Genomic DNA, 23,471 nt, shown 5'->3' with positions numbered 1-23,471 from the left:
AATAGATACACAACCTTATGCAAAATACATTTCATAAGTAACATTACATTTTAAAATATTGGAAACTGAATACCTGTGCTGATTTGTATTTTGACTTAATGGAACAAGAAGAGAACAACATTCAACTAGGGAGGCTTATGCTGACAATAAAGCTCTTAAAGTTAAAAATGTCTTCCTCTCCCTTTGTACTTACCACAGACTACACAACGTCCTGAGAGGATTCATTATGAGAAAAATGGCAATCACAGCTTTAAAGACCTTGCTTTGGAAGGGACTAATGAGAAAGCAGATTGGAAAGTGAGACTTCATCTTTGTTCTCAAATAAGTGGTCTTAATTTCTCTTCTTATAGAAAAAGTTTAAATCAGTTTATTATAAATATATCTAAACCATTAATTTCTGCAGCTTTCAGGTAAAGTCCAGCACTTCGTTTATACAAAGTCTATGAGGAGAGAGGTCAGCAGAGATCATCTAATCTTAAGTCGTGACATCATCCATTCAAGTCCTTGGCACAATCTATAAAGAAAATAAAATCTCTTGATTAAATTCTCAACTAAAAAGCTCTGAACAAACTAAAGGAAGATACTGTTTTTGATTTACTTAAACAACAATGATTAAAAAACCAGTAAAATTCAATGCTGGTGTTTTTGTGGTGAAGCCATACTCTCATACACAGAACATCCATGCTTTTTTGGTTCTTTTTTGTCTCTAGTGCCTAGAACACTGCCTGACACATAAAAGGAGCTAAATAATTATACAATGAATACCCAAAGAAATTTAGCAATATGTATCAGAAATATTTAAAATATCGATACTCTACCTTTATTCTACTTCTAGAAATATATTGTAAAACAACCCATCAGACACAAGAACAGGTTGATGTGTAAGACTGTTCAAAGCATTTTTAATGGGTACAAGTAAAATTTAACTACTTAGAAATTAAATTATAGAATATTCATATGATGAAATATTAAAAACTTCCTTTCAAAGACTATATTAGAGTTATGATATAATGCTCATGATATAAATGAGGGAAAAGTGGCAGGATACTAAACTAAATATGTGGCTGAGCTGCTAAAACAAAGTATACTTGTAATATGTATATTACATCTATATATTAAAACAATTTGCAGGAAATAAAATCTCTCATCACTAAAACTAGTTGCAGTTGAACAAGGCATAACCAAGCACAATGCAAAATATAGAAAGAGATGTTCACTATAAGAGAAACTAAATGTTTAGCAAGAGGAAAATGGTTATATATATTATAAGAAGAAAGACTATTAATATCATTTTTATCTATGAGGAGACTTGATAGGTATGAGAAAACACGCTACTGTACTTAATCAAAAAACACTAGAACTCAGTTTTGCGGAAGTATCTAGTAATGTAAAAGAAAATACAATGAGGTTAAAAAAATGATTGTGTGTCAGCTCATACTTTTCCTGTTCTTACTAGATTCCTTACTTTTAAACTGATAGGAAAAGATACAAAATTAACTCCAAACTGTTAAATGAACAGTAGTTACCTAATAGCAAACAAGAAAGCATGATAAACACTTAATACCCGTTATCTTAATCCTTACAATGTTGAGACCAGAACCCGTCCCATACTGCAAGAGGGAATCCAGGTTTAAAAGATGCTAGCAAGTGGCAGAGGTGGGAGTCAAAATGCCAACCAATACTAAAACCAAGAATTTAGATCAAGGTGGCTGACTGCAGAAGGGAAACATTTTCACCAAACATTTCCATTTGATAACTATTCCAAAGGGAAGCCCATATAAACCAAAAATTGGAAAGATATGCGATCATTCATCGATTTCCTCTTTTAAGAATGACATTGCCAGGGTTCCTATCTATCCTAACTAATGATATATTTTTCACACAATTACTCAAACTATATAAGTCAAATCACCTACCAATCCTAGATGATCTTCTTTGCTGTCAAATTTATTAAAATCAGTGCTTTTGCATAAAGACCTTTGGTAGACAAAGACAATGTATAAAGATATATCTATAACTAAAAATGTATCTCAACATGTACTAAATTATTTGACAAAGAAATATGTAATGGATAAGGTTTTGTTTTTTTTTACCTAAATGAGTATGTGGACAATTGGTATTATTTGTGACATATTTGCTCCTTTGAGGTTCTATTTATGCTCGATCAAATGTCTGTCATCAGGTAACAGTGCCTTCTATTTCACTAAGATTTAGCTTCAGCTCCAATTTAATTCTTTTTTCTCTGCTTTTAAATACATACATGAGGGATTCTAAATAGAGGTCTTAAATTTGGGGTTGAGTTTCTTCAGATGTTAGGTAAAAGAAGCTTGAGGCAGAGATAGAGGAGTTAGCTGAAGTGGGAAAAGCTCCCTTCCTCTTCTTCAGGGTGAAGGGTGAACCAATGTAATGGGTTACGGAAGCTATCTATTTCTGCCCCTAGCTTTTGCCCTTTCCAAGTACCTAAAGAACCTCAACATCAAACGTAAGACCTCTAACTAGAACCTTCATCTCCAATTTATTTTTCACTGCTTTTTTTTTTAATAGTTTATTGTCAGATTGGTTTCCATACAACACCCAGGGCTCTTCCCTACAAATGCCCTCCTCCATCACCTCCACCTCTTCCCCCCCACTTCAACCCTTGGCTCCGTTCCATGTTCAGTAACCAATAGTCTCTCAAGGTTTTGTGTCCCTCTCTTTCCCCAACTCTCTTTCCCCCTTTCCCTCCCCCTGGTCCTCCGTTAGGTTTCTCCTGTTCTCCTGTTAGACCTATGAGTGCACTGCTTTTCAATACATACTAATCCACTGTATTTTAGAGAAACAACTACAACAAAAATCTTAACTTGCTCATTTTTCTAGCTCTTTATCCTATTTCTAACCTCCTCTATTCCATCTCTCCTAATAGCACTCTCTCCATCCTCCTGATCCTTGACCTTACATTTAACAATGCTGACAACCATGTCTTTCTTGAAATCCTTCCATGTCTGGGCATTAGATTAGGGCAAAATCTACTGTAGGCACCTACCTTTCCTTCCCAAACCTGGAACCTACATGCCACTCTCACTAATTCTAACTCTTTTTTTTTTTTTAAGTGCAGCAACCCCTCTTGACAATACTGGTAGCAAAATCAGTACCCCCAAATTAGTCTCACATTTGAATCCTTTGCTAGTTCTGCTTCTTTATGGACCAAGTACAAATTAAGACACTTGGTCCACCAGATGTTACGAGGAATAAATGATATACCATATGAAAAGCACTGGAAACACAGATTTGCTAGTGTTAAGTCCCACCACCAGTGCAAGAACAGTTTCCTGACTCGTCCAGCTCTCCTTCACACTCATTTCTCTGAAACCCTATAGCAACTCTATCATCTACATGTTCACATGGATTTGTTCAGTATGTTCACAAGTATTACGTGTATGTTACAGGTTTTATGTATAGAACCAAGCCAAAAACTCTTAATTACAGATATGGATTTTCCCTTACATTGTTTTATACATGGTAGCCTTAAATATTTATTGACTCTCAAAAGAAATACATGTTCCTAAACTAAATACATGTTTTCTAAAAGGAAGACCTCTTACCCCTCGCCAGTCAGAGCACAGCATGCCTGGATATGCCACTGGTGATCTTTAATAGAAGTTAGTTTCAAAAACTGGGAGATTTCTGCTACAGTCATGCATTCTTTAACATCTTGTTTATTAGCAAAAATCAGCAATCCAGCTTTCCTTAGGTCCTATAAAAGCAAACAAAACTGTAAAAAGGCCAGTGCATTTTTTTCTTGGATTTTTCAACTTCAATACTTTTGACAATCTTTTAACCTAGAATTCCTCAACTACCTGACATAAAAGCCTCTCGCGGCTCTGATGCTGATACATGGTAAATTTAAAACTAAACACATTTTAAATAATCACATCTGTATTTGTATAGATTTACATATTTTTTATAACCCCAAGTTACATTTCTTATGGTCCCAAGTGCTATATTAACAAGTCATGTCTTTAAATACATACTTACCCTTTCCCCTACCCAAAGCTAGGTTTCCATGGCTAAGAGATACTCTTTAGCATGGTACTCAAGAACTTTTCAAAATTTTACCCCTACCTATTCTTTATGTACCCATACCTAAAGCTAGTACCTTCTAGGTGCTTGCGAAACAAACCATCTCTGCCTTAGAACTTAATTCTCAGTTGAGAGGTGCTATCCTAAACCAATCCTATTCTTCTGAAACCTAGCTCCTCTTTGTCCATGTAAATTCCTTAGATTTGTATATTCAATAGGGTCATTTTGGACTGGCATTAAGCTTATTAAATTTCTCAATTAGACAGTAAGTTCTACCACTTCTATGCTCTGCCTCTGAAGCAAATTCTTTATTCTTTCTGAATGTGTTCTTTTATTGAGATCTAATCTGAGCAAGACACCCATTATGTTAACCATTTTCCAAATAAAATCTCTTTTAATCTTCACAAGATTCCTGTAAGGTAGGCTTTACTATTCCCATTTTATAGATAAGGAAACTAAACTCAGCAGTAACTCACACAAGGTCATACGGCTATTTAGTAACAGAACCAGGTTTGAGCTGAGAACTTCCCACTATGCCTGGTGCCCCTCATCTATAAAATTGAGACTACCATCTACCTCCTGAGGATATAGTTTGAATGAATGAACTACTACATGAAAAACACTCAGTTTAGTACCTGGCTTTAGTAGCAGTTCAGTAAATGTTAGCTCATTTACTGCCTTGAAAAAGAGGATCACCTTTACCTTTGTGCATACCCCAAACTGACTGGTCTAATGTTTTACTCACAAAGTAGGCCAATGGTTAGTCAGTCATTGGCTTTTGCTCTATCCTACCCTTCCCTGCCCTGATTCTAAAACTGGGGACTTCCTTCATAATTTATTGAAAGTTATGGACCTTTTCCTCATAAAAATGTATATACGTACATGTGCAAAACAAAGTGTACATGGGATTTTAGGGTGTTAATAGATACTCGAGGTCCATTCACGGATCCTAGGTTAAGAACCCATGATGGATGCATTCAACTGGTAGATAAAACTCTCATAAAATTACATGTACATATGTGTGTATATATACACATGTATACATTTATGGAGAGATACTGAGAAAACGAAGATTTTGGTGCAGTGCTTGCAAGTATTCTCAACTGTGATGAATGACATCTTTTTAGGATATTTATATTTCAATCATACGTATATGTATTTGAAACAAGAAAGTCTTTAGTAGATACAAACTGACATTGCTCCACATTATTTTAGTATTATGAGAACATAATTTCAACAATTTTTATGATTGTATTTCTGATATCAATAAAAAATATAAGTAGTAAATTTCTTATTTGTTAAAAGGAGTTTGCAAAATGTTTTATGTAACAATCAAGACCGACTTTTAGTCACAGTGCCCTCTCCAGGCTGGCAGCTATGCCACCATGGTTAATGACACCTGAAAAGCAGGGTCAGAAAAGGATACTCTAGAATGTTAAGTTTTAAGAATTTATGTTCAATTTATTTCACAACGTTCAGTTCACCTGTCTTATATATATAAGCAAAAAGTTGAAGGGACGGATTATAACTAGGTCATCTACTATATTCATTATCAAGGATCAAGGATCCTTGTACTTTTTCTCCTACCCTAAATGGAAAATAGAATCCTTATCAATAGTTGATATGTGGTTGAATCACTGAGTAGACGGACTTTCCATGGAATGTAATTCCGATCTTCCTATCTTCCAGGTTTCAATACCTCTTACTAGTGTATGCTGAAATCTTATACAGGTAAGGATTGCTAATGTTGGCACACTCAACATTAGCATTAGAAATACGTGGCACAAGTTAGAACACGTAATTTATGCAATTTTATTTGTATATAATCTATATCCATCACTCAGTGAAATTATTTGAAGAAGCCTGTGGACTAAAAATTGGAAAAAGAAAAATAAAGCCATTTATTGAAAGATTTCAAAATAAAACTGAAATTGAATATAATTTTTCTAGATTTCATAGGCTCAAGTTGTTTTATTTGGGGTTCTTGTTTTTTTCATTTAAGTTTATTTATTTTGAGAGAGAGCACAGGTGCACGTGCGCACAAGCAAGCAGGGGAGGGGCAGAGAGAGAGAGAGAGAGAGAGAGTTTTCCAAGCAGGTCCTGCACTGACAGTGCAGAGCCTGAAGCGAGGCCTGAGCCCATGAACCATGAGGTCATGACCTGAGCTGAAACCAAGAGTCAGATGCTGAAACCAAGAATCTTAACTGACTAAACCACCCATGTGTCCCAGGCTTTTTGTTTTAAAAAACAGCTATTTTCCCTACTTTCAAGAAGTATTTAGAAAGAGAAGAAAATCTTCCTTTACTTTTTTTTTTTATATAAAATAACCTCAGGATCAATTATACATTATGCTAACAGAAAAGAGACAAAGTGGATAAAAGCTGTTCATCAACTGGACTTAGCAAGAGATCAAGTACCAAGTGAAAAGTGCTGATTTTTATTTATTAGTCATTTTAAACTTTGAAAAACTCTCTGCCACCTGTTATGGATTATTGTTAAGAGTCTAAAAATGTTTTTTTATTTAGTCAAGATGAATAATTGCAACACCTCTAAGACATACTTACTTAGCATCTTCCTTATGCCATATGCTATTGTCAATATGTTTCCCCAAGCGTCATTTGCCAAGATAATTCCTAGAAGCTGAGTTACTCCAAAGAAAACATCATATACCCTTTGTGTTTGAAACGATTTTAAAATTCATGCGTTTCAAAGTTTTGCACTTCATTTAAGATGAAGCTTTCAGAAATATTTAAAATCATTTTTATAGTTTTGTATTTAGTAATATAGGTTAAGCATCATTACGAGTGATGACCATGAGATTTTGTTGGTAGCGATGGTATAGATGAAACATCTGAGGTAAGCCCATGTCAAAATTTGTTTTTCGCTCACACAGTCTCACTCTTTGATCCATTTGCCCCTTTCTCAAATTCTGCCTATTTGGCTCTTCCTGACCCTATTAATTGGTTTAATCCAGCTCCCAAATTCATCTGTAATTCCTTTCTTCTCTGGCACTCTCCCCATTCAGCCTCTTTCACTTTTCCACTAGGCCTTATTGTCTCTTTTTTCTCTTCTTAGCAAAGAGCCTGAATAATGAGAACACTGAAGTTCAAATCCCAGCTCTTAAAAATCTGGTCAAATTTTCGGGGCCTCAGCGTACTCATCCATTACAGATGAGTAACATCCACAACAGATGAAGTGACCAGCTCCATTTAATGTCCCAGCTAGTAAAATTCAATGACTCTGAGTCCTACTACTGAGCTCTTTGATCCTGCTATATATTGGCCAATTAGAACAAGGATCAAAGAAGATGATCTGTTAAGAGAGTAAAGAACATAACCAAGATACAAATACATTGTGTCTTCTTTTTCTTTTTCCTATATATTCATAAAACAGTAATTCTTTGGTGTAAAATACAAAGGGAAAATAAAAAAATCTTTAGTTTTCTACCTTTTTTATAGCTTACTTTTTGTTTTCCAAACTAGAATCAAAACTTGTTCAATGCATGAATAGCAACATGAATTATCTTTCTTAAAAACCCAACGGGTTTAACAAAGCTGCAAGAATCAATCCAAAACAGGGGAAGGTGTCTCTTGGTAGGTGTGATCACCACATGGAAAACAGAACTTCAGTTTACACAACCACTGTATTAGGTGTCCTTATGTCTTGACTGGATGCCTGAAACATTCCAAAATCCCTAATGCAAACCTCAAAAACAAATCATCAAATCAATATTAAAATTAATATAAAACTTCATTACAGAGATATGCCAGGTTTTTTGGGGGCTGTGTTAAAATTCCACCAAAATTAAGTTACATGTATAAATCTAAATATTAATTTTTCAATTTCTACCTATAAATATGTGTTAAAAATGTAATATCTGTGGAGCGCCTGAGTGGCTCAGTCAGTTGAGGGCCTGACTTCGGCTCAGGTCACGATCTCACAGTCTGTGAGTTCAAGCCCTGCATTGGGCTCTGTGTGCTGACAGCTGGCAGCCTGAAGCCTGCTTTAGATTGTGTCTCCCTCTCTCTCTGCCCCTTCCCCTGCTTGCACTCTCTCTCTCTCAAAAGAAAAATAAACATAAAAAAAGAATGCAATATCTTCAAAAAAGGCATACAAAAAATCAACTGCTACTACAATAAATATATGATTTTATAGTAACTTATCATTAATGATATATTGTTTCATTTATTTCATTTTAAAATTATGTTACCATAATATTTCTCAAAGACTAAGAAAGTGTGTCTAGTCATGTAGTTTTGTTTAGTCAAAGGGACAATATCAGAGAAACTTAAGAGTGACAACATTTAAATATTAGTCTGATAACTGATTTAAAATGGAGACTTACTAAGTGCCCACGAGACCTTAAAATCTCACTTCTAGTGATAACCTTCTGTATAATTATCTATACAAAATGCAAAATAAAAGCCAATTTAGGTCTTTTCACCCAGAAAAACTTCTAGACCAAATTAATCTAGTTTAAAAGAAATAGAATTCTATAGGTGACTCCAGAATCTTTCTGTTGTTTCCAGATACACTTCGAGTTTGGGAAGTGTCAAATTATAAAGCAGAATGACCAACAGATTAATAATTTTTTTTTAAATGTGAAGTACGGGGCACTTGGCTGCTTCAGTCAGTAGAGCATGTAACTCTTGGTCTCAGGATCATGAATTCAAGTCCCACACTGGGCCTAGAGCTTACTAAAAAAAAAAAAAAATTTTTTTTTCAAAATTAAAAGTTTATTTAAAAAATAGTAAGTAAATAAAAATTTGAAGTATATTGTAATGAGAAAGTAGAAAGAACAAATGTGACAGCAATTATCACATACACACACACACGTAATGCCAGAATTCTACTTACCTCATGGGCTAACATTTTATAGAGCTCTTCTCTAGTTACAGAAATTCTTTCTCTGTCTGTACTGTCCACAACAACTATTACAAACTAAAATAATTACAAAGAAATAGTGATTACACAATTTGATATTTATAAAATTTATAAAGTACTTATTTGATTTATAGAACAAGAAATTAGAACCTTATGGTATGGTATTACTGGAAAACCAGAGACACCTACTAAAGTTTTGTTTCAGTCCTAAAGGTTTGTTTCAGTCCTAATTCAAATATCATTTGCTAATTTTTAAGAGAAAATGAGAGATGAGAATACAATGCTAAGACTATTAAAATATTCTGTTAGTATTCTAACCAATATACAACTGCTTGTTTCTAAATTAATGTCTTGAATGGTAATGAACTTGTACCCAACTATATGCACCACAATCAAAATGAAAAAAAATACAATGAAACTAATATAATGTTGTACGCTAACTAGACTTCTATAGTCCTAAATTTTAGATATTTCTACAGATATTATTTATTAATATCAATTTGAAACCTTAAAAGGGCATGATACAGGAGTAATGGGACAGTTAAATCTACTTTTAAAAAAATCAACAAATTGAAAGAATAAATCTATTTAAATCCATGCTCCTCCTGTTTATCTAACTGGTACCTGCTGCCGGCAAGCACCACTGTTTCCTGAACTAATGATGAGACTAGGGTCAGAAGATGTAGTGAGACTTGTCAAGGAGCCGAGCAGGACTGAGCTACACTGCACCTCTTCCTATCTCCAAGAGCACCAAGAAACGCCAGGGAAACAGGAGCCAAGATAGTCACTTTATGATGGCACCGATGATGCCCAAGTTAACTCTAACCACTTATAATGAACAAGCACTATTTATTTTTAAAACCAGCTTTTCATTTCCAGATAAACCACTGTCATTAATTTTCATGGTCTTTTCTACTTATCAGATATCATTAACCATCACAGGTGGTTATGAGAACTGCTACTTTTCCTCTTCTCTCACTTGACACTTACTGATATGTATTACCCTAAGACCCATCCATTCCAAGGCATTTTAATAAAAGTGCTAATTTTTAAGATGTGGTCATAAATTTAATAATACTTGCAGCATCATACATAGAAATACTAACCATATATACCTTTCCTTCTCCAAAAAACATGATCAAATGCTTAGCAAAGTTTTAGAGGATTAGGTAATAAGAGACAATTAACAGTGTCTTAATGACATAATATTCATCTTTATATACATTTGGAGTTTTATAATCAGTACTACAAAAACAACTGTCATAGCCTTTCAATTTACAAGTTCTATACAATAAAGGTCTCAAATGTCATAGGTGAAATTTTCTCTTGGGCAATAATATGTAAATAAAAACATATGATTATGTCTAAATTGCTTTATAACCAAAAGAATTCTTTCATGTGCTATTGTGCTGCATAAAAGAACATACATAGTAAAGGTCTGGTCAGGATTCAAGCCTCCAGAACCCTCTCATTTAATTAGGATTTTCTGTATGCAGACAAAAATAAATACTAAGAGAGAAATAAAATGACAAACTGTGAGATGGAACTCACTATAAAAACAACTATTTAAGATGAGTTCTGGGATCAGTACATAATCAGACCATCAATCACTCATCATTCATTCCAATTCTCCCTATAGAGAGGTTCAATGAGAGTGGATATACAGAACAATGACCCTGAAATAGGGAATCAAAGGTCCCACCATGTTTAAACTACTTTCATTAACATACTGGGATATTTCAAAAAGATTAATTATAAGAGTTCACATCTAGATGTTTCCCAAGCATTCTATTCTTAGAAGTTTTAGTATATCAAGAAACATTACCTCTGTGTTAGTATAGTAAGTGTTCCAGGAAGAACGAAGAGATTCTTGACCACCAATATCCCACATTAAGAAACGTGTATTATTAATCACTATTTCTTCTACATTACTTCCAATTGTAGGTGATGTATGTACAACTTCGTTCATAGAACTAGAATAAAAAGTTCAAATATATTACAATGAGCAAGGAAGCTAGATTGAGTATTTTGCAATCAAAGGATAAATCAGCATGAGTTTTTATATTTTATATCCAAATCTCCCTTTTCCACTAGCTCATAAGAGTAAGGTAAGGGTTGGGGCACCTGGGTGGCTCAGTCCTTAAACATCTGACTTTGGCTCTGGTCATGATCTCACAGTTCATGAGTTTGAGTCCCACACCGGGTGAGCAGGAGCCCCACTTCAGGTTTACACAAGCCCCACTTCAGGGGAACCTCACTTCTCTCTCTCTCGCTCTCTCTCTCTGCCCCTCGCTCACTTGCACCCTCTCTTTCTCAAAACAAAGAAAAAAAAAAAAGGAGTAAGGTAAGGGTTTAAACAGAGATGGAACTAGGTAGTGGACCATCTGGAATACTCTAGATTCATTCCCAGAAACTATATAAACAATATATCTCTACTTTCTATAAGTAAAAAAAAACGGAACAACGTGCTCTATGTCATATAAATTTCTAGCTCTTCTAAAAAAGTTGCTTAAATCTGGCTTGTGGTTTATAGTCAGCCTGACTTCTTACAGAATATTTTAGGTTCCATATAATTTTTTATTACTTTTGTTAATCAAATATTACCCAAGCAGAAAAAATAACTATGAATGATGAAATAAAAATTTTTAAGTAGTTAATACTTACAATTGGTAAAGGATGGTAGTTTTCCCTGCATTATCCAGCCCAACAATGATAACTTTGTGCTCTGAAATAAAGGAGACACTAATCATTTATTAGTTAAAAACAAAAATAGGCCATTTAAGTTCTAACCGTGAATTTTAGGCATCAACTGGGTATACAGTGAGGTAGGGCGAATCAGAAAAAAAAAGGTCAGCCTTTAAATCTGGCAGCAGAAGGCCAGGTCTCATCATAGATAATCGTAAACCATCTGAGTACATTTAGACCACACAGAGTTGTTGTAACATAACAATCAAATCTAGGATGTATGGCTATAGTGGCACTGACTCCCTCTATCCAGGCTTCTATGACACCACTTTCTCCAACTTCTCTTCCTCTCTCTCTCTAAACACACACACACACACACATTTTTTTCCCCACGGATTCCTCTTCCTTGGGTCTTCCTTCAAAAACATTCATGTTTCCCAGAGCTGTCTTCTTGCATTTTCTTCACATTTTAGCAAGGCACTCTTAGGGACCATCTGTTTTTATGCTATCTAAAAACTATTCCAAAGATGATAGTATATGGAAGAAGGTCATTTCCAAAGATGGGATCTGGATATTCATGCTCCGTATAGTCTCTTCCCTTCCGTGATCCCCTGTGAATCTGAGCCAGTCCTATGACTCACCTTTAACCAAAAGAATATAGCAGAAGTGATGCTGTGTGACTTCAAGCCTAGGTCATTATAAACCTTGCAGCTGCTGCCTGGGTCTCGTGTACAACTACCCCTGGAGTAAACCAGACACCATTTAACAAGTTGTACTACTCCCAAACCACTACACAGATTAAGTCAGAAAGCCTAGGCTTAACCATGTGGCCTGACCTAGTGGAGAGATCACCACATGGTTGCCCTCAGCTGTTCCAGCCATTCTAGCTGAGATGCCAGACACACAAATAAAGAAGCCATCTTGAATATGCAGCCAGGTCAAGCTAGAGAGCACTCTAGTTCTAGCTGCTAACTGCAACCAAATGAGAATCCCAAGTAAGAACTTCCTAGCTGAGCTCAGTCAAATCACAGAACCATGACAGATAAATTATAAATTAATGCTTTAAGTCACAAAATTCAGGAGCGGTTTGTTACACAGCAGTAGATAACACAAGTGCAATGGAAAAAGACATGTAATTATGTGCTCTTGAGCAAATGACTTATTTCTCTAATCCCTAAGTTTTCTCACTATAAAACAGGGACAATACCACCTATCTTTCAGAGTTGTATATAATTATGATAGCACATGAGCAGTGCCAACCACTAAGAAAGACCATTCCTAATCCATGTTGCCAAATCTCTCCTTAATTCCAACCTATCCAGTGGATAGATACAGTGCCACTCAACATATCCCAAACCCAACATTCAGAACTTTTTCTAATTAATTCTATTCTCCCTAATTTGCTTAATGGCATTACCATGAATTCATCTGCGCCTGGTGCTTATTCAATCTTTCCCTCAAACCCAACAACTAATTTGTCACCGCGTTCTATGGATTCTACCTCAAAAATATATCCTGAACCTGCCTTCTTTTGACTGTCCTAGTTGTAGTCCTTCTCATTTCTTACTGTAAAACCTTCCCAAAGGGGACTGTCTCCAATCCACCTTCCCACTGTTTCTATAGTAACTGTTCTTTACTGTAAAGCTGATAACACCACTCTTATTGAAATGCTGGCTCTCCATTTTGACAGAAAGACACTGCACAAGTTCTCAGCCTTGTAAATAAAGACAGTCATAACGAGTAAGCTTCGGCTTTATCTCTCACCACCACCACCACGTATCTAGGCTGAAATTCAAGCCATTCTCCCCACATAAACTGCCACATATCTGCACAGCAAACATTTCTCTACCTCTACTCAGTTTTTCCCTGAGACAGATTTATCTTATCTAATTCTCCATTTAGGGAATTCCTACTGATCTTTTAAATTTAGTTCCCCCCCATCACTTTCTCATGCTTTTCCACAAGATCTCTAACTAGCACTTGTCATTAATTATTACATATACACTAATCTTCTCAGTACAATAAGGCATGCTTAAGTATATAGATCCCAGGTTAATCATCTTTATAATTCCAGTAACTACAACTTTTCCTGGCACAAGTACTCAATAAACGTTATATTAATTAATGTTCATTCTATAAATAATAAACGTTGAGGATTATAATACCTCACTGTAAGGATATCTTTGAGAAAAAGCCTTTTCAATGACATGGTAGAAGTTTTCCAATAGTTGCCATTTACCATGGAAGGGAATTCCTCCTATTATACAAAAATAGGAAGATCAAGTAAATAGGAACATTTTAGGGGCGCCTGGGTGGTTGAGTCAGTTAAGTGTCTGATTTCAGCTCAGGTCATGATCTCACAGTTTATGAGTTCGAGCCTCGCATCGGGCTCTGTGCTGACAGTTCAGAGCTTGGAGCCTGCAGCCTGCTTTAGATTCTGTGACTCCCTCTCTCTGCCCCACCCTCACTTGCACTCTGTCTCTCAGAAATGAATACATGTTAAAAAAATAAAAAAAAGAAAATTTTAATACAATGTTTTCTCCAATCACTCATTTCTCTGAAGAAAGGGCAAGCAGCTTGGGACCACTAGGGTTCTAAAGTGACATGATCACATTTCCCCCATATGGGTTCTTAAAAACAATTTTAAAGATGCAAAGATTTCATCTTTAGAGGTGACTAGGGTAAAGGAACTGAGAAAATGATCAAATACAAAGATGATACTTATTTTTTAAAAAGGGTTAATAAAGGGCATGCTAAGGGAAGTTCAGTTGAATGACCACCAAAAGCTTCATCAGGTGCTGTTTCTAGGGTGAATTTACCTAGTGCATGGCCCTTCATCTCCCAGGTCCACAAACTCAATCCTGCTAGTATCTCAGAGTAGACAGGTCTCACAGAAGGCAACTCACAGAAGAGATATATTACAAGAATGCCAAAATGAGTAACATACAATGAGACCAAATATTCAAAAGTATCTGACAAGTGCAGTCTCTCCCTAAGGAAAAGTAATAGGATGGTCAGATTACTTGGGGCACATGGGCTCCCAACAAAGGAAGTATTTTATAAGCTGTCATGACTGGAGATATCCATCTTCATATTAGGGCCATACCTGCATCAGGGCCAGATTATAGAGTTCTTAAAGCACGGTACCTTTTTTACCTGGAAAGTTTTTAAAATGCATGGCAATTCTGCCTCTCTAATTCTCCATCTTTTTATGTCCCCAAATTAAGCAATCTTCTTTTAATGGAGTATCACTTCTTCACTTCTATTAATACAACCACCTATAAACATTTTAATTAAGAGGATTCACATCAGGCTGATCCCTGATCTCTGACTTGGATGAAAGCTTTTACCTTCCCACTGAACACTAATTTTTAATAATACCATTCTCAAAATGTCAACTATTTTTAGTTTCAGGAAAATCATTTTCTAACCTCCTTTGTATCAGCTGGACTAAATTTAGACAGACTTGTCAATACTCAGGAAGAAAATACAATTAATCTGACCAATGTGAGAAATATCATTCTAAAAACAGTACAAAATTAATAGGGGCTAAAAGAAACTATACAAATATAGGCAAGAATCTATGGCAAAGTGTGTGTGTGTGTACAAATAACATATACAGAGACCCCAAATACAAAATAGCATTGTCTCTTACAAAGTCCTTCATCACTTAAAGAGGTTAAGCGTTTATTCTAACCATGCTTCCATTGTCCAAAATATTTTGGTACACTTCCTTTGTAACTGCTTCAGAGCCTGCGGTACACTGCTCTGAGCATTCCCACTGAGCCCCTTAACGGCTGAAGATGAACTTGATTTTAAAGGGGGATAGGAGCCACTTGGTATTATCTCAGCCATAAAGTAAAGGATAGTGAGAATGAATGCTATCTTTTTGCCATTAAATGAGGTGTGATCCCTGAACGATAAAAATAATTTAAAGATTTGTCTCTAAAAAATTCTGAAAGGAGTTTTTAGGGGCACCTGGTTAAGCATTGGTTAAGCGTCGAACTCTAAATTTTGGCTCTGGTCATGATCTCACGATCAAGCCCCACTTTGGGCTCTGCTTGGGATTCTCTCTCTCTCTCTCCCTTGTTCTCTCTTTGCCCCTCTCTACTTGCCCAAATGCATGTGCACACTCTCTCTCTCTCAAAATAAATAACTTAAAATAAATAAATAAATAGGGGTGCTGGGGTGGCTAAGTTGGTTAAGCATCCAACTTGGGCTCAGGTCATGATCCAGCAGTTAGTGAGTTCAAGCCTCCTGTAGGGCTCTCTGCTGACAGCTCAGAGCCTGGAGCCTGCTTTGGATTCTGTGTCCTCCTTTCTCTCTGCCCCTCCCCTGTTCTCACTCTGTCTCTATCTCTCTCAAAAATAAACATTAAAAAAATAATAATAATAAATAAAGGTGTTTCAATAATATTTTGAGTAACAACAGGCATATAGGAAGAAAAGCCTTCTAAAAAGCTTTTGGGGCACCTGGGTAACTCTAGATTCCAGCTAAGGTCACGACCCCAGGGTTATGGAATTGAGCTCTGCACTGGGTCTGCACTGAGTGTGGATGGAACCTGATTAAGATTCTCTTTCCCTCGGTAAAATAAAATTCTAAAAAAAATTTTTTAATAAAATAAAATAAAATGATAGCTTTTAAAATAAAAATTTCCCTGGCTTTGTTTTTTAAAAGAGTCTCTTTGAGGGCACCTGGGTGGCTCAGTAGGTTAAGCGTCAGACTTCGGCTCAGGTCATGATCTCACAGTCTGTGGGTTGGAGCCCCACATCGGGCTCTGTGCTGACAGCTCAGAGCCTGGAGCCTGCTTCAGATTCTCTGTCTCCTTCTCTCTCTGCCCCTCCCCTGCTCACACTCCGTCTCTCTCTCTCTCAAAATAAAATAAAGACATTAAAAAATTTTTAAGATAAATAAATAGATGAATACATTAGCTCCTTTAAAAAAAAAAAAGGCAGTTTCCTTATTTTAGCCACACCCCATAGGAATTATTTCCGGATTCCAAACTTTTCTACCACTTCTATAAGGAAGGACTAACTAGACAAAGGTTCTTTATCATACCTGACCACAAGCTGAACATGATAAGGAAGGTAAAACTTCTGTGAACAAAACCCACTGTGCAATAACACACAGACATAATCGGAGATAAAGCACGTGGCAGAAGAGACTCATACCAGAAGATTCCATCTTCTCATAACACAAGTTAGTTGCCTGCTGAGGACAGGATGAAATTTTTACAGCCACTGCATAAAATGAACTAGAGAATCAATAGGATGAAATTAGATAACATATCCTGTGGTGGATAAATATTTAAACTACTTTAAGTCAATCTACTATTATTTCAGTAGTGCCTAGAAAAAAAAAGCATACTGGAAAGAGAAAGCATTGTGGTGGATAGTAACAAGATGAGAATTCTTGTCTAGCATGGTGGAAAATATAAGAAAAGAGCATCAAAGATGGTGAGAGGGGAAGGAATGTGGCAGGTCAGACCATTCTCCTTACTGGAAACCTCCTTCTTCTATTTAATTTTACAACCCCAATAAATTCCTTTGTCACCTACAAGTCCATAAACATGCAAACATTCCTCCAAATTCTTAAGACATAAGCAGATTTCTAAAGTCCATCAAGGGAATGCAAGCTAACAGAATAAAAAATATGAGGTTTTTTAAGCGGTAAAAGTATTTTTAAAAGAAAAAAAAATTAACTCCAATCAAATGTGTGCAGCACCTGGGAAATGTCCAGGGCACTGCATGTTCCCTGGGGCAGTCTAAGATCTCTTTGGAAGGCATTCCAACGAGGAAGCCATGATGCAGAAGGCCTACACCTTTTCATCCCACACGGACACCTACCAGCCACATTCATCACCCACTTCTACCACCCTCCTCCCCAAGATTTCGCTGTCTTTTGAATTTTTATGTGTTTTTACAAGAAAGCACCAATGTTTACCTGCTTTCTAAGTCTTAGGTATAGCATGTGGACCACAGTGAGAACTACAAAATTAAGATATAACTGTCATAGGCTCAAAGATAAAGGCGCCAACTTCGTTGCGAAAAGCCAGTTTACGACCAACAATAGGGTTAGATTATTCAGACTTCCTAATACTTTATCAACTTCCTTTGGAAAGTCTTAGGATCCTTCACTACCCTGGCCTGTTCCTCCCATTACCAAGATGGATCAGAAGTCTATGTAAAACCTAAATTTGCAGCCAAAAACAGGCACTCCAAAACAAATATTCTACAAAACCTCAATCATAACATGCACACTAAGAGAGAAGTTATCATGGGCAAATGCATAAAATGTTGGCTGGTCCAATTCTTTGATACATGTGATTCATTATGAGTTTATTATGATTTTTCTTTTAGAGTATCTATGCCACAGCATTCTTACAGTTATTCAGATAAGCCAAAACAACTACACACGGTTACAATGCTTGGAGAGAATTTGTAATTATCATTTAGGCTTCAGTTTCCCAATCGGTACTTTACTATTTGTCATGAAAATGCTTGTTTTCCCTCTTCATTTTCTTTTAACACAGCACAATAGCCTATCAATTCCATTCATTGCCAGGTTCCAAAACTCAATTTATATGTATTTCTCCAACTACCAGTCAGTAAATTAAATGAAAAGATGTTACTGTCATCCTGAAGGACTTCTCTCTCTATGAATCATACCAAAGTCAAAAGACCACAAATGCTAAGGCAGATAAATAGTCATCCTGACTCTTCCTTTTCACCTCATTTCTACACTACACTAAACGCCAACTCTATCTAACATAGAGCAAAAAATCCACCTGTCAGGTTCTCTATCGCTCGTTCTCCCAGTCCCTAGCACAGAACCTGGAATACAGCATTTGCTTAATAAGTATGAATGAAGAAATAAGTCAGATCTGGAAGATATAAAGGTTGGAAGTGAAATATCCAATTAAGTCTTTTAGTATTAAAAGTTTTATTTTCAGAGAGCCTAGGTGGCTCAGTCAGTTAAGCCTCCAACTTCAGCTTAGGCCATGATCTCACAGTTTGTGGGTTGGAGCCCTGTGTCAGGCTCTGTGCTGACAGCTCAGAGCCTGAAGCCTGCTTCGGATTCTCCCTCCCTCTCTGCCCCTCCCCTGCTCATTCTATATCTCTCTCTATCTCAAAAATAAATAAACATTAAAAAAAATTTTTTAAGTATAATTTTCAAAATCTAAAAGTATCTTCAACAAAAAATAGTCTAAAAATAACCTTGCTATTTATAACAATGGTAGTGAAGTCTCAAGGAAAAAAATACTTCTCTTTCACACTAAGAGGTGGCTGAATGAAAAGCAATGATCATACGTGGCAAAATCAGAGATGCAATCAGGAAAGACAGACCATACAGTAATTTGGACTTGCAAAATTTAATATAAAGGAAATAACTGCGAGGGGGGGTGGTCACATGGGTGGCTCAGTTGGTTGAGTGTCTTACTTTGACTCAGGTCATGATCTCATGGTTCGTGGGTTCGGCCCCACATCAGGCTCTGCACTGGCAGCTCAGAGCCTGGAGCCTGTGTTTCCTTTAGATTCTGTGTTTCCCTCTCTTTCTGCCCCTCCCCCAGTCACACTGCCTTTTTCTGTCTCTCTCAAAAATAAACATTAAAAAAAAAAGAAAAAACTATTTAATAAGATCAAAGTAATGAGGGCTTGGCTATTAAAACATAACTCTAAAGACTATCGGACTGACAAAGAGAAGGAGAATCCACTATAGTTAGGGGCCGAGATGGGGCTTCCCCAAAGCTCCTGGACTGAGATGCAGACCTCACTGGAAGCCTTGGTTGTGGCTCACTGAAGGTTGCACAAGTGGCTGTGGGGACCTGCCAGTGAATTTTGCTGGAAATCTTCTCTCTAGGGTGTTGGGGAAAAGTTCACTGAGAGGTATTTATTTTTCTGGAGGTCCTCCAGAATGAAATCAACTGAAGTGGGTGCTAGAAACAGCTGGTGACTGCTAACTACTATGTAAGGCAGGAGCCAGCCACTGGGAAAGGTGTTCACCCTATTAAAGCAGGACAGGACCTGCTGAAAGCACACTGTACCCAGGAAGAAAAACTGTTTCCTCCTTCAATGTCCCGCCAAAGCCTTGTCTACTGATAGAGCTTAACATTGTGCCAGCTGGCAAAAAAAAAATAAATAAATAAACAATAAATTAAAAAAAAAAATTAAAGGATCCAGATCCATATCCAGAGTGTGCAAGAACAATGATTATGGACCTAAATTTTATTGCCATAGTCCATCTCTTTGGCTGCTGAGCCTCCGTATATACACACCTACATAGCTGAACTCCCACACAAAAATGCCTGACAGCAGCAGGGGTGACTTTCCTGGCACAGGCTCCAGCTGCACAGGCAGCTTCATCAGCATTCATTCATAACTTACTCCTCTCCTAAGAGCCAATCAGAAGAATGATACAGGCTATCAATAAGGAAATGTCACAACTTAGTCATAGTTCATACAAATGACAAAGTTCTTCCATTTAGCGAATGTGAATCCTTCTTGCACAAAGTTTTTTTGTTTGTTTTTAAAGAGCACTAACTATGGCACTAGAGGACCCTGGTTAAAATCCCAGGTCTCTTAATTGTAGTGCCTTAAGATAGTTACATGATGTTTCTGTGTCCCTTATATAAACTGGGGAGAAATCTTCCTCCGAAGGTTGTTGTGAAGAATAAATCAATTGAAGTGAAGACAAAATTAACTAATCTATGTTGAACCTAACTTTGCAAAAGTCAGCAAATGTTAACGACTATTGTTTCATCTCTAGAGATGGAGTTAGCTTATATTCTGTCTCCCCACACCAGAATGAACCCTTCGTAAAGGCAGGGAGGATTTGTCTGTCTTGTTCCCTGCTTTGTCCCCACCAGCTACAACAGTAACTGGCACAAACAAGTGCTCAAAAATATTTAATAAACCACTGATCTCAAGCCCTTCTATACTAAAAGACACTAGTGACAATTCTTCAAAGTTCTAATGTTGTAAAGACTTATAGTTTAGTAACTGAGAAACAATTAATGGGGAGGAAGGGAAACAAAGAAAAAAATTATGCCAATTTCTCCTTTAATCAGACATATATCTGAAATATATTTCTTCAGTGTTTTAACTTGGTATTTACCAGCTGTGCGGCCTAGGAAACTCATTCCACTGCAACCTCAGTTTCCTCTTTTGAGGGTAAAAGAATAACTACAAAGAACTGTTGAAACATTTTTTTCCTTTAAATAATGTATACAACAGCATCTAGGACAAAGTTTATATCCTATTGAATTTAAAGATCACGTAAAGGCAACCTCTGGTTTTTCAAGTTTGAGGAGTATGCAATTAGCTTTCACTGTGTAGTCAACCAAGCTAAGCTTAAACTGAAAAAAATTATTCTATAAGTGTTTCAGAAAAAAGAGATATGGCATAATTTAAGTTCCCTCAGGATGGCCAATTCTGTAATCGCCTAAAATCTTTCTTCCAAGAGTTTATGTGAAAAGAATATAGGATCTGAAGGTAAAATAAAGCATCCAAGATCTATCTGACATATATATCGTATCTCCAATTTAAAAGCATCAAAAAGACCAAGTATCTGGCATTAGATTTAATGGTGAATATTGTGAAATATGACCCTACTGATTAACAACCACATCATTTAGAGAACAGTTTATTCACATTTTCAAAATATTTTGACACCTAAATTTCTAAAACTTAACTTCATTAGTTCCTCTATTAATTTCCCAACACTGCAATAAGAGTCCAGTCAAAAATAACCACAAAATACAGGCAACAACAACACCACTATTAGCAACTGTTAGTAACAACGATGCAGTAACATCCTTATTGTTTACTCTTTCAAGTAGCTGTTGACAAAGCTGTAATTCATTCTTAAGTTATAGACACAAATAATTCTATCACTGACTCAAAATAGAAAGTAGAGATATCTCATTTTTCTTGCATGACTAAAGCTCAATCAACAGGCAATATAAATTTCATAGCAGAGCTGAAATATTAGCTTTGCTAAAAATAATATAAAAATTATGGAGGTTAAAACTAGAATAGACTCCATCTACTAGAAACACTACCAATTTTACAGCAATGCTAGTTCCCATTCGTGAGACCTAGAGATTACCTTTTCAAGATCTGTAGGCTCCAGAGACCTTGACAGTCACTCAGTCAAGATCTCTGGTGTTCTACGCTGAGAACACCTAGACCCAAAGAGATTAAATGACTGTGTCTCACTCCCCCTCTCCCAAAAGAAACAGCTAACCAAAGACAATGCAGATTAGAACTAGTTTTCTCCATTTTAAGAAAAATTCCCATATCAGAAAAATGATTTGAAATATTGCTCTTCCACCAAGTGTCATGTGATCTATGCTACCTTTTTTTTAAGTTACACAGCAATCACAAGGTCCAGTTCTGCTCCCATCACCATCTTATAGCAGCAGCTGGATCATGAAGGAGGAAGCGGGGTACGTTGTACATAACAGATGTCACCACTCATTCAGTCTTTACTGGAAAACTTTGGGATGTGACACCACCACCAGCTCACCCAAAACAAAAAAGCTAACTAAGTTACTGGCAGCGGAAATGATAAATCACCTAACTGGAGTTAAAAAGAAACAAAAGAACACCACTAACTATAGTGTATCTCATTGACTATGGAGTCTTTCTGTTAAAAGTTGTATCCTCTTTCCTGTTTTAGACACTCCTCCTGTCACAAAGCATTTCAAAGCAATGTTTGAGTTCAGATGAACTTCAGCATCCCTGTAGGATAATATATTCTATATGCAGTAACTTGCTAGTTACCTACATAAACAAATGTTTCATATGCCATGTTTTCAGACGCTTTCAGTGAAACACTTGTAAAATTTTTCATCCAGCCAAACAACCCCCAAACCCTCCACTTAAATAAGGAATACAAACAGGAAAATGATCCTTAGCTTAACCGTAAACACAAATATGAACATGGGAAAAGACGAGAGGTCCATCACCATTCGGGATGCACTAGTCTCCCCAAAGAAAGGGATGGAGGTGAAGGGAGAGCTCAAAAACCGAGGTGTCCTGGACAAGTTGAGAGCGATTCCTCATGTTTTCCGCATTCTGCAACCCTCTATCGCTCAGTGGTGCGGCTCGGGCTATAACCTATAACCTTCATCCCAGAGGACCCCAGCGTTTCAGCATTTGGGGTGGTGTCCAAACCCAACTGCTGGAGGAAGAAGGGCTACAAGATAGGCCAGGCCGAGCCACTAGGGACGTCGGACAAGAAATCTTTTCCTTTCTAAATCGAAATCGGAGCAATGGGTGCATTTGCAGAATGGATTTCACAAGAAGGTTTCTTAAGAAAAAAACATTCCCGAACTCGGGAGTGGGGACTGAAAGCCCCCCGGGCCAGCATCTACGCAGCCTGCACCGGAGCGGAGACTGCACGCAGCCGTACCGCCCACACTCCGGAAGTATTCGTAGACCCCCACCCACCCGGCCCAGGCTGACCCTCTCCCCCACTCAGCCCTCGTCCTGCACCCCTCACCCTGGTGATTGAACAGTCTCCATATCCTGGTGAAGAGAATTCCCATTCTTGGGCAGCGGACTCCCCTCCAGCCCACGGGCCGCCTGGCCTCCCCCGGCTTAGGCTGAAGGGGAGGAGAGAGACGCGCCGGAGCCTCCGCCTCTGCCGCTGCTCCCCCCGCGCTGGCCGCCAGCTCGCTTTCTGGGAACCGGAGGGAGGCCGAAGCCCAGGCCGCCCTGCCGCGTGCGAGGCCCCGCCGCTGCCGCCGCGGCACTCGCCTGGCTCGCGGACATCGCCGCCGCGTTGTCTGCGACGAGCCTCGCGGGCCACCGTCCTCCCCCAGCTCCTCTCAGGCGGCT

At 37.3% G+C, this 23,471-nt stretch overlaps 1 protein-coding gene across 2 annotated transcripts; it reads right to left on the bottom strand.

Annotated features, from left to right (window-relative positions):
• Positions 1-70: 70 nt before the first annotated feature.
• ARL5A (ADP ribosylation factor like GTPase 5A) lies at positions 71-23,471 on the bottom strand. 2 transcript variants are annotated; one of them, XM_029933002.1, is made up of 6 exons: positions 23,134-23,467; positions 11,608-11,668; positions 10,769-10,916; positions 8,917-9,000; positions 3,582-3,733; positions 71-514 (listed from the first exon to the last, which is right to left on the bottom strand). In XM_029933002.1, exons 1-6 carry the CDS (start codon positions 23,177-23,179, stop codon positions 466-468), a joined length of 540 nt encoding a protein of 179 aa, XP_029788862.1. In that variant the 5' UTR covers positions 23,180-23,467; the 3' UTR covers positions 71-465. The 2 variants fall into 2 exon arrangements, with proteins under 2 accessions (XP_029788862.1, XP_029788863.1); XM_029933003.1 differs by lacking the exon at positions 8,917-9,000 and having other exon boundaries at positions 23,134-23,471.

This window comes from Suricata suricatta, chromosome 3 (genome assembly GCF_006229205.1).
Source record: "Suricata suricatta isolate VVHF042 chromosome 3, meerkat_22Aug2017_6uvM2_HiC, whole genome shotgun sequence".
Classification (NCBI taxonomy): Eukaryota; Metazoa; Chordata; class Mammalia; order Carnivora; family Herpestidae; genus Suricata; species Suricata suricatta.
The sequence above is the reverse complement of the archived record's forward strand: the minus strand, read 5'-3'. Positions and strand labels throughout refer to the sequence as shown.

Bases quoted from the DNA above. Each gene is read 5' to 3' on its own strand.
- ARL5A (XM_029933002.1), bottom strand. From the start codon at position 23,179: ATGGGAATTCTCTTCACCAGGATATGGAGACTGTTCAATCACCAGG. The intron at 11,669-23,133 runs GTGAGGGGTGCA...CCTTTATTTCAG, and splicing joins GAGACTGTTCAATCACCAGG to AGCACAAAGTTATCATTGTT. The intron at 9,001-10,768 runs GTAATGTTTCTT...TAATTATTTTAG, and splicing joins CTTACTATACTAACACAGAG to TTTGTAATAGTTGTTGTGGA.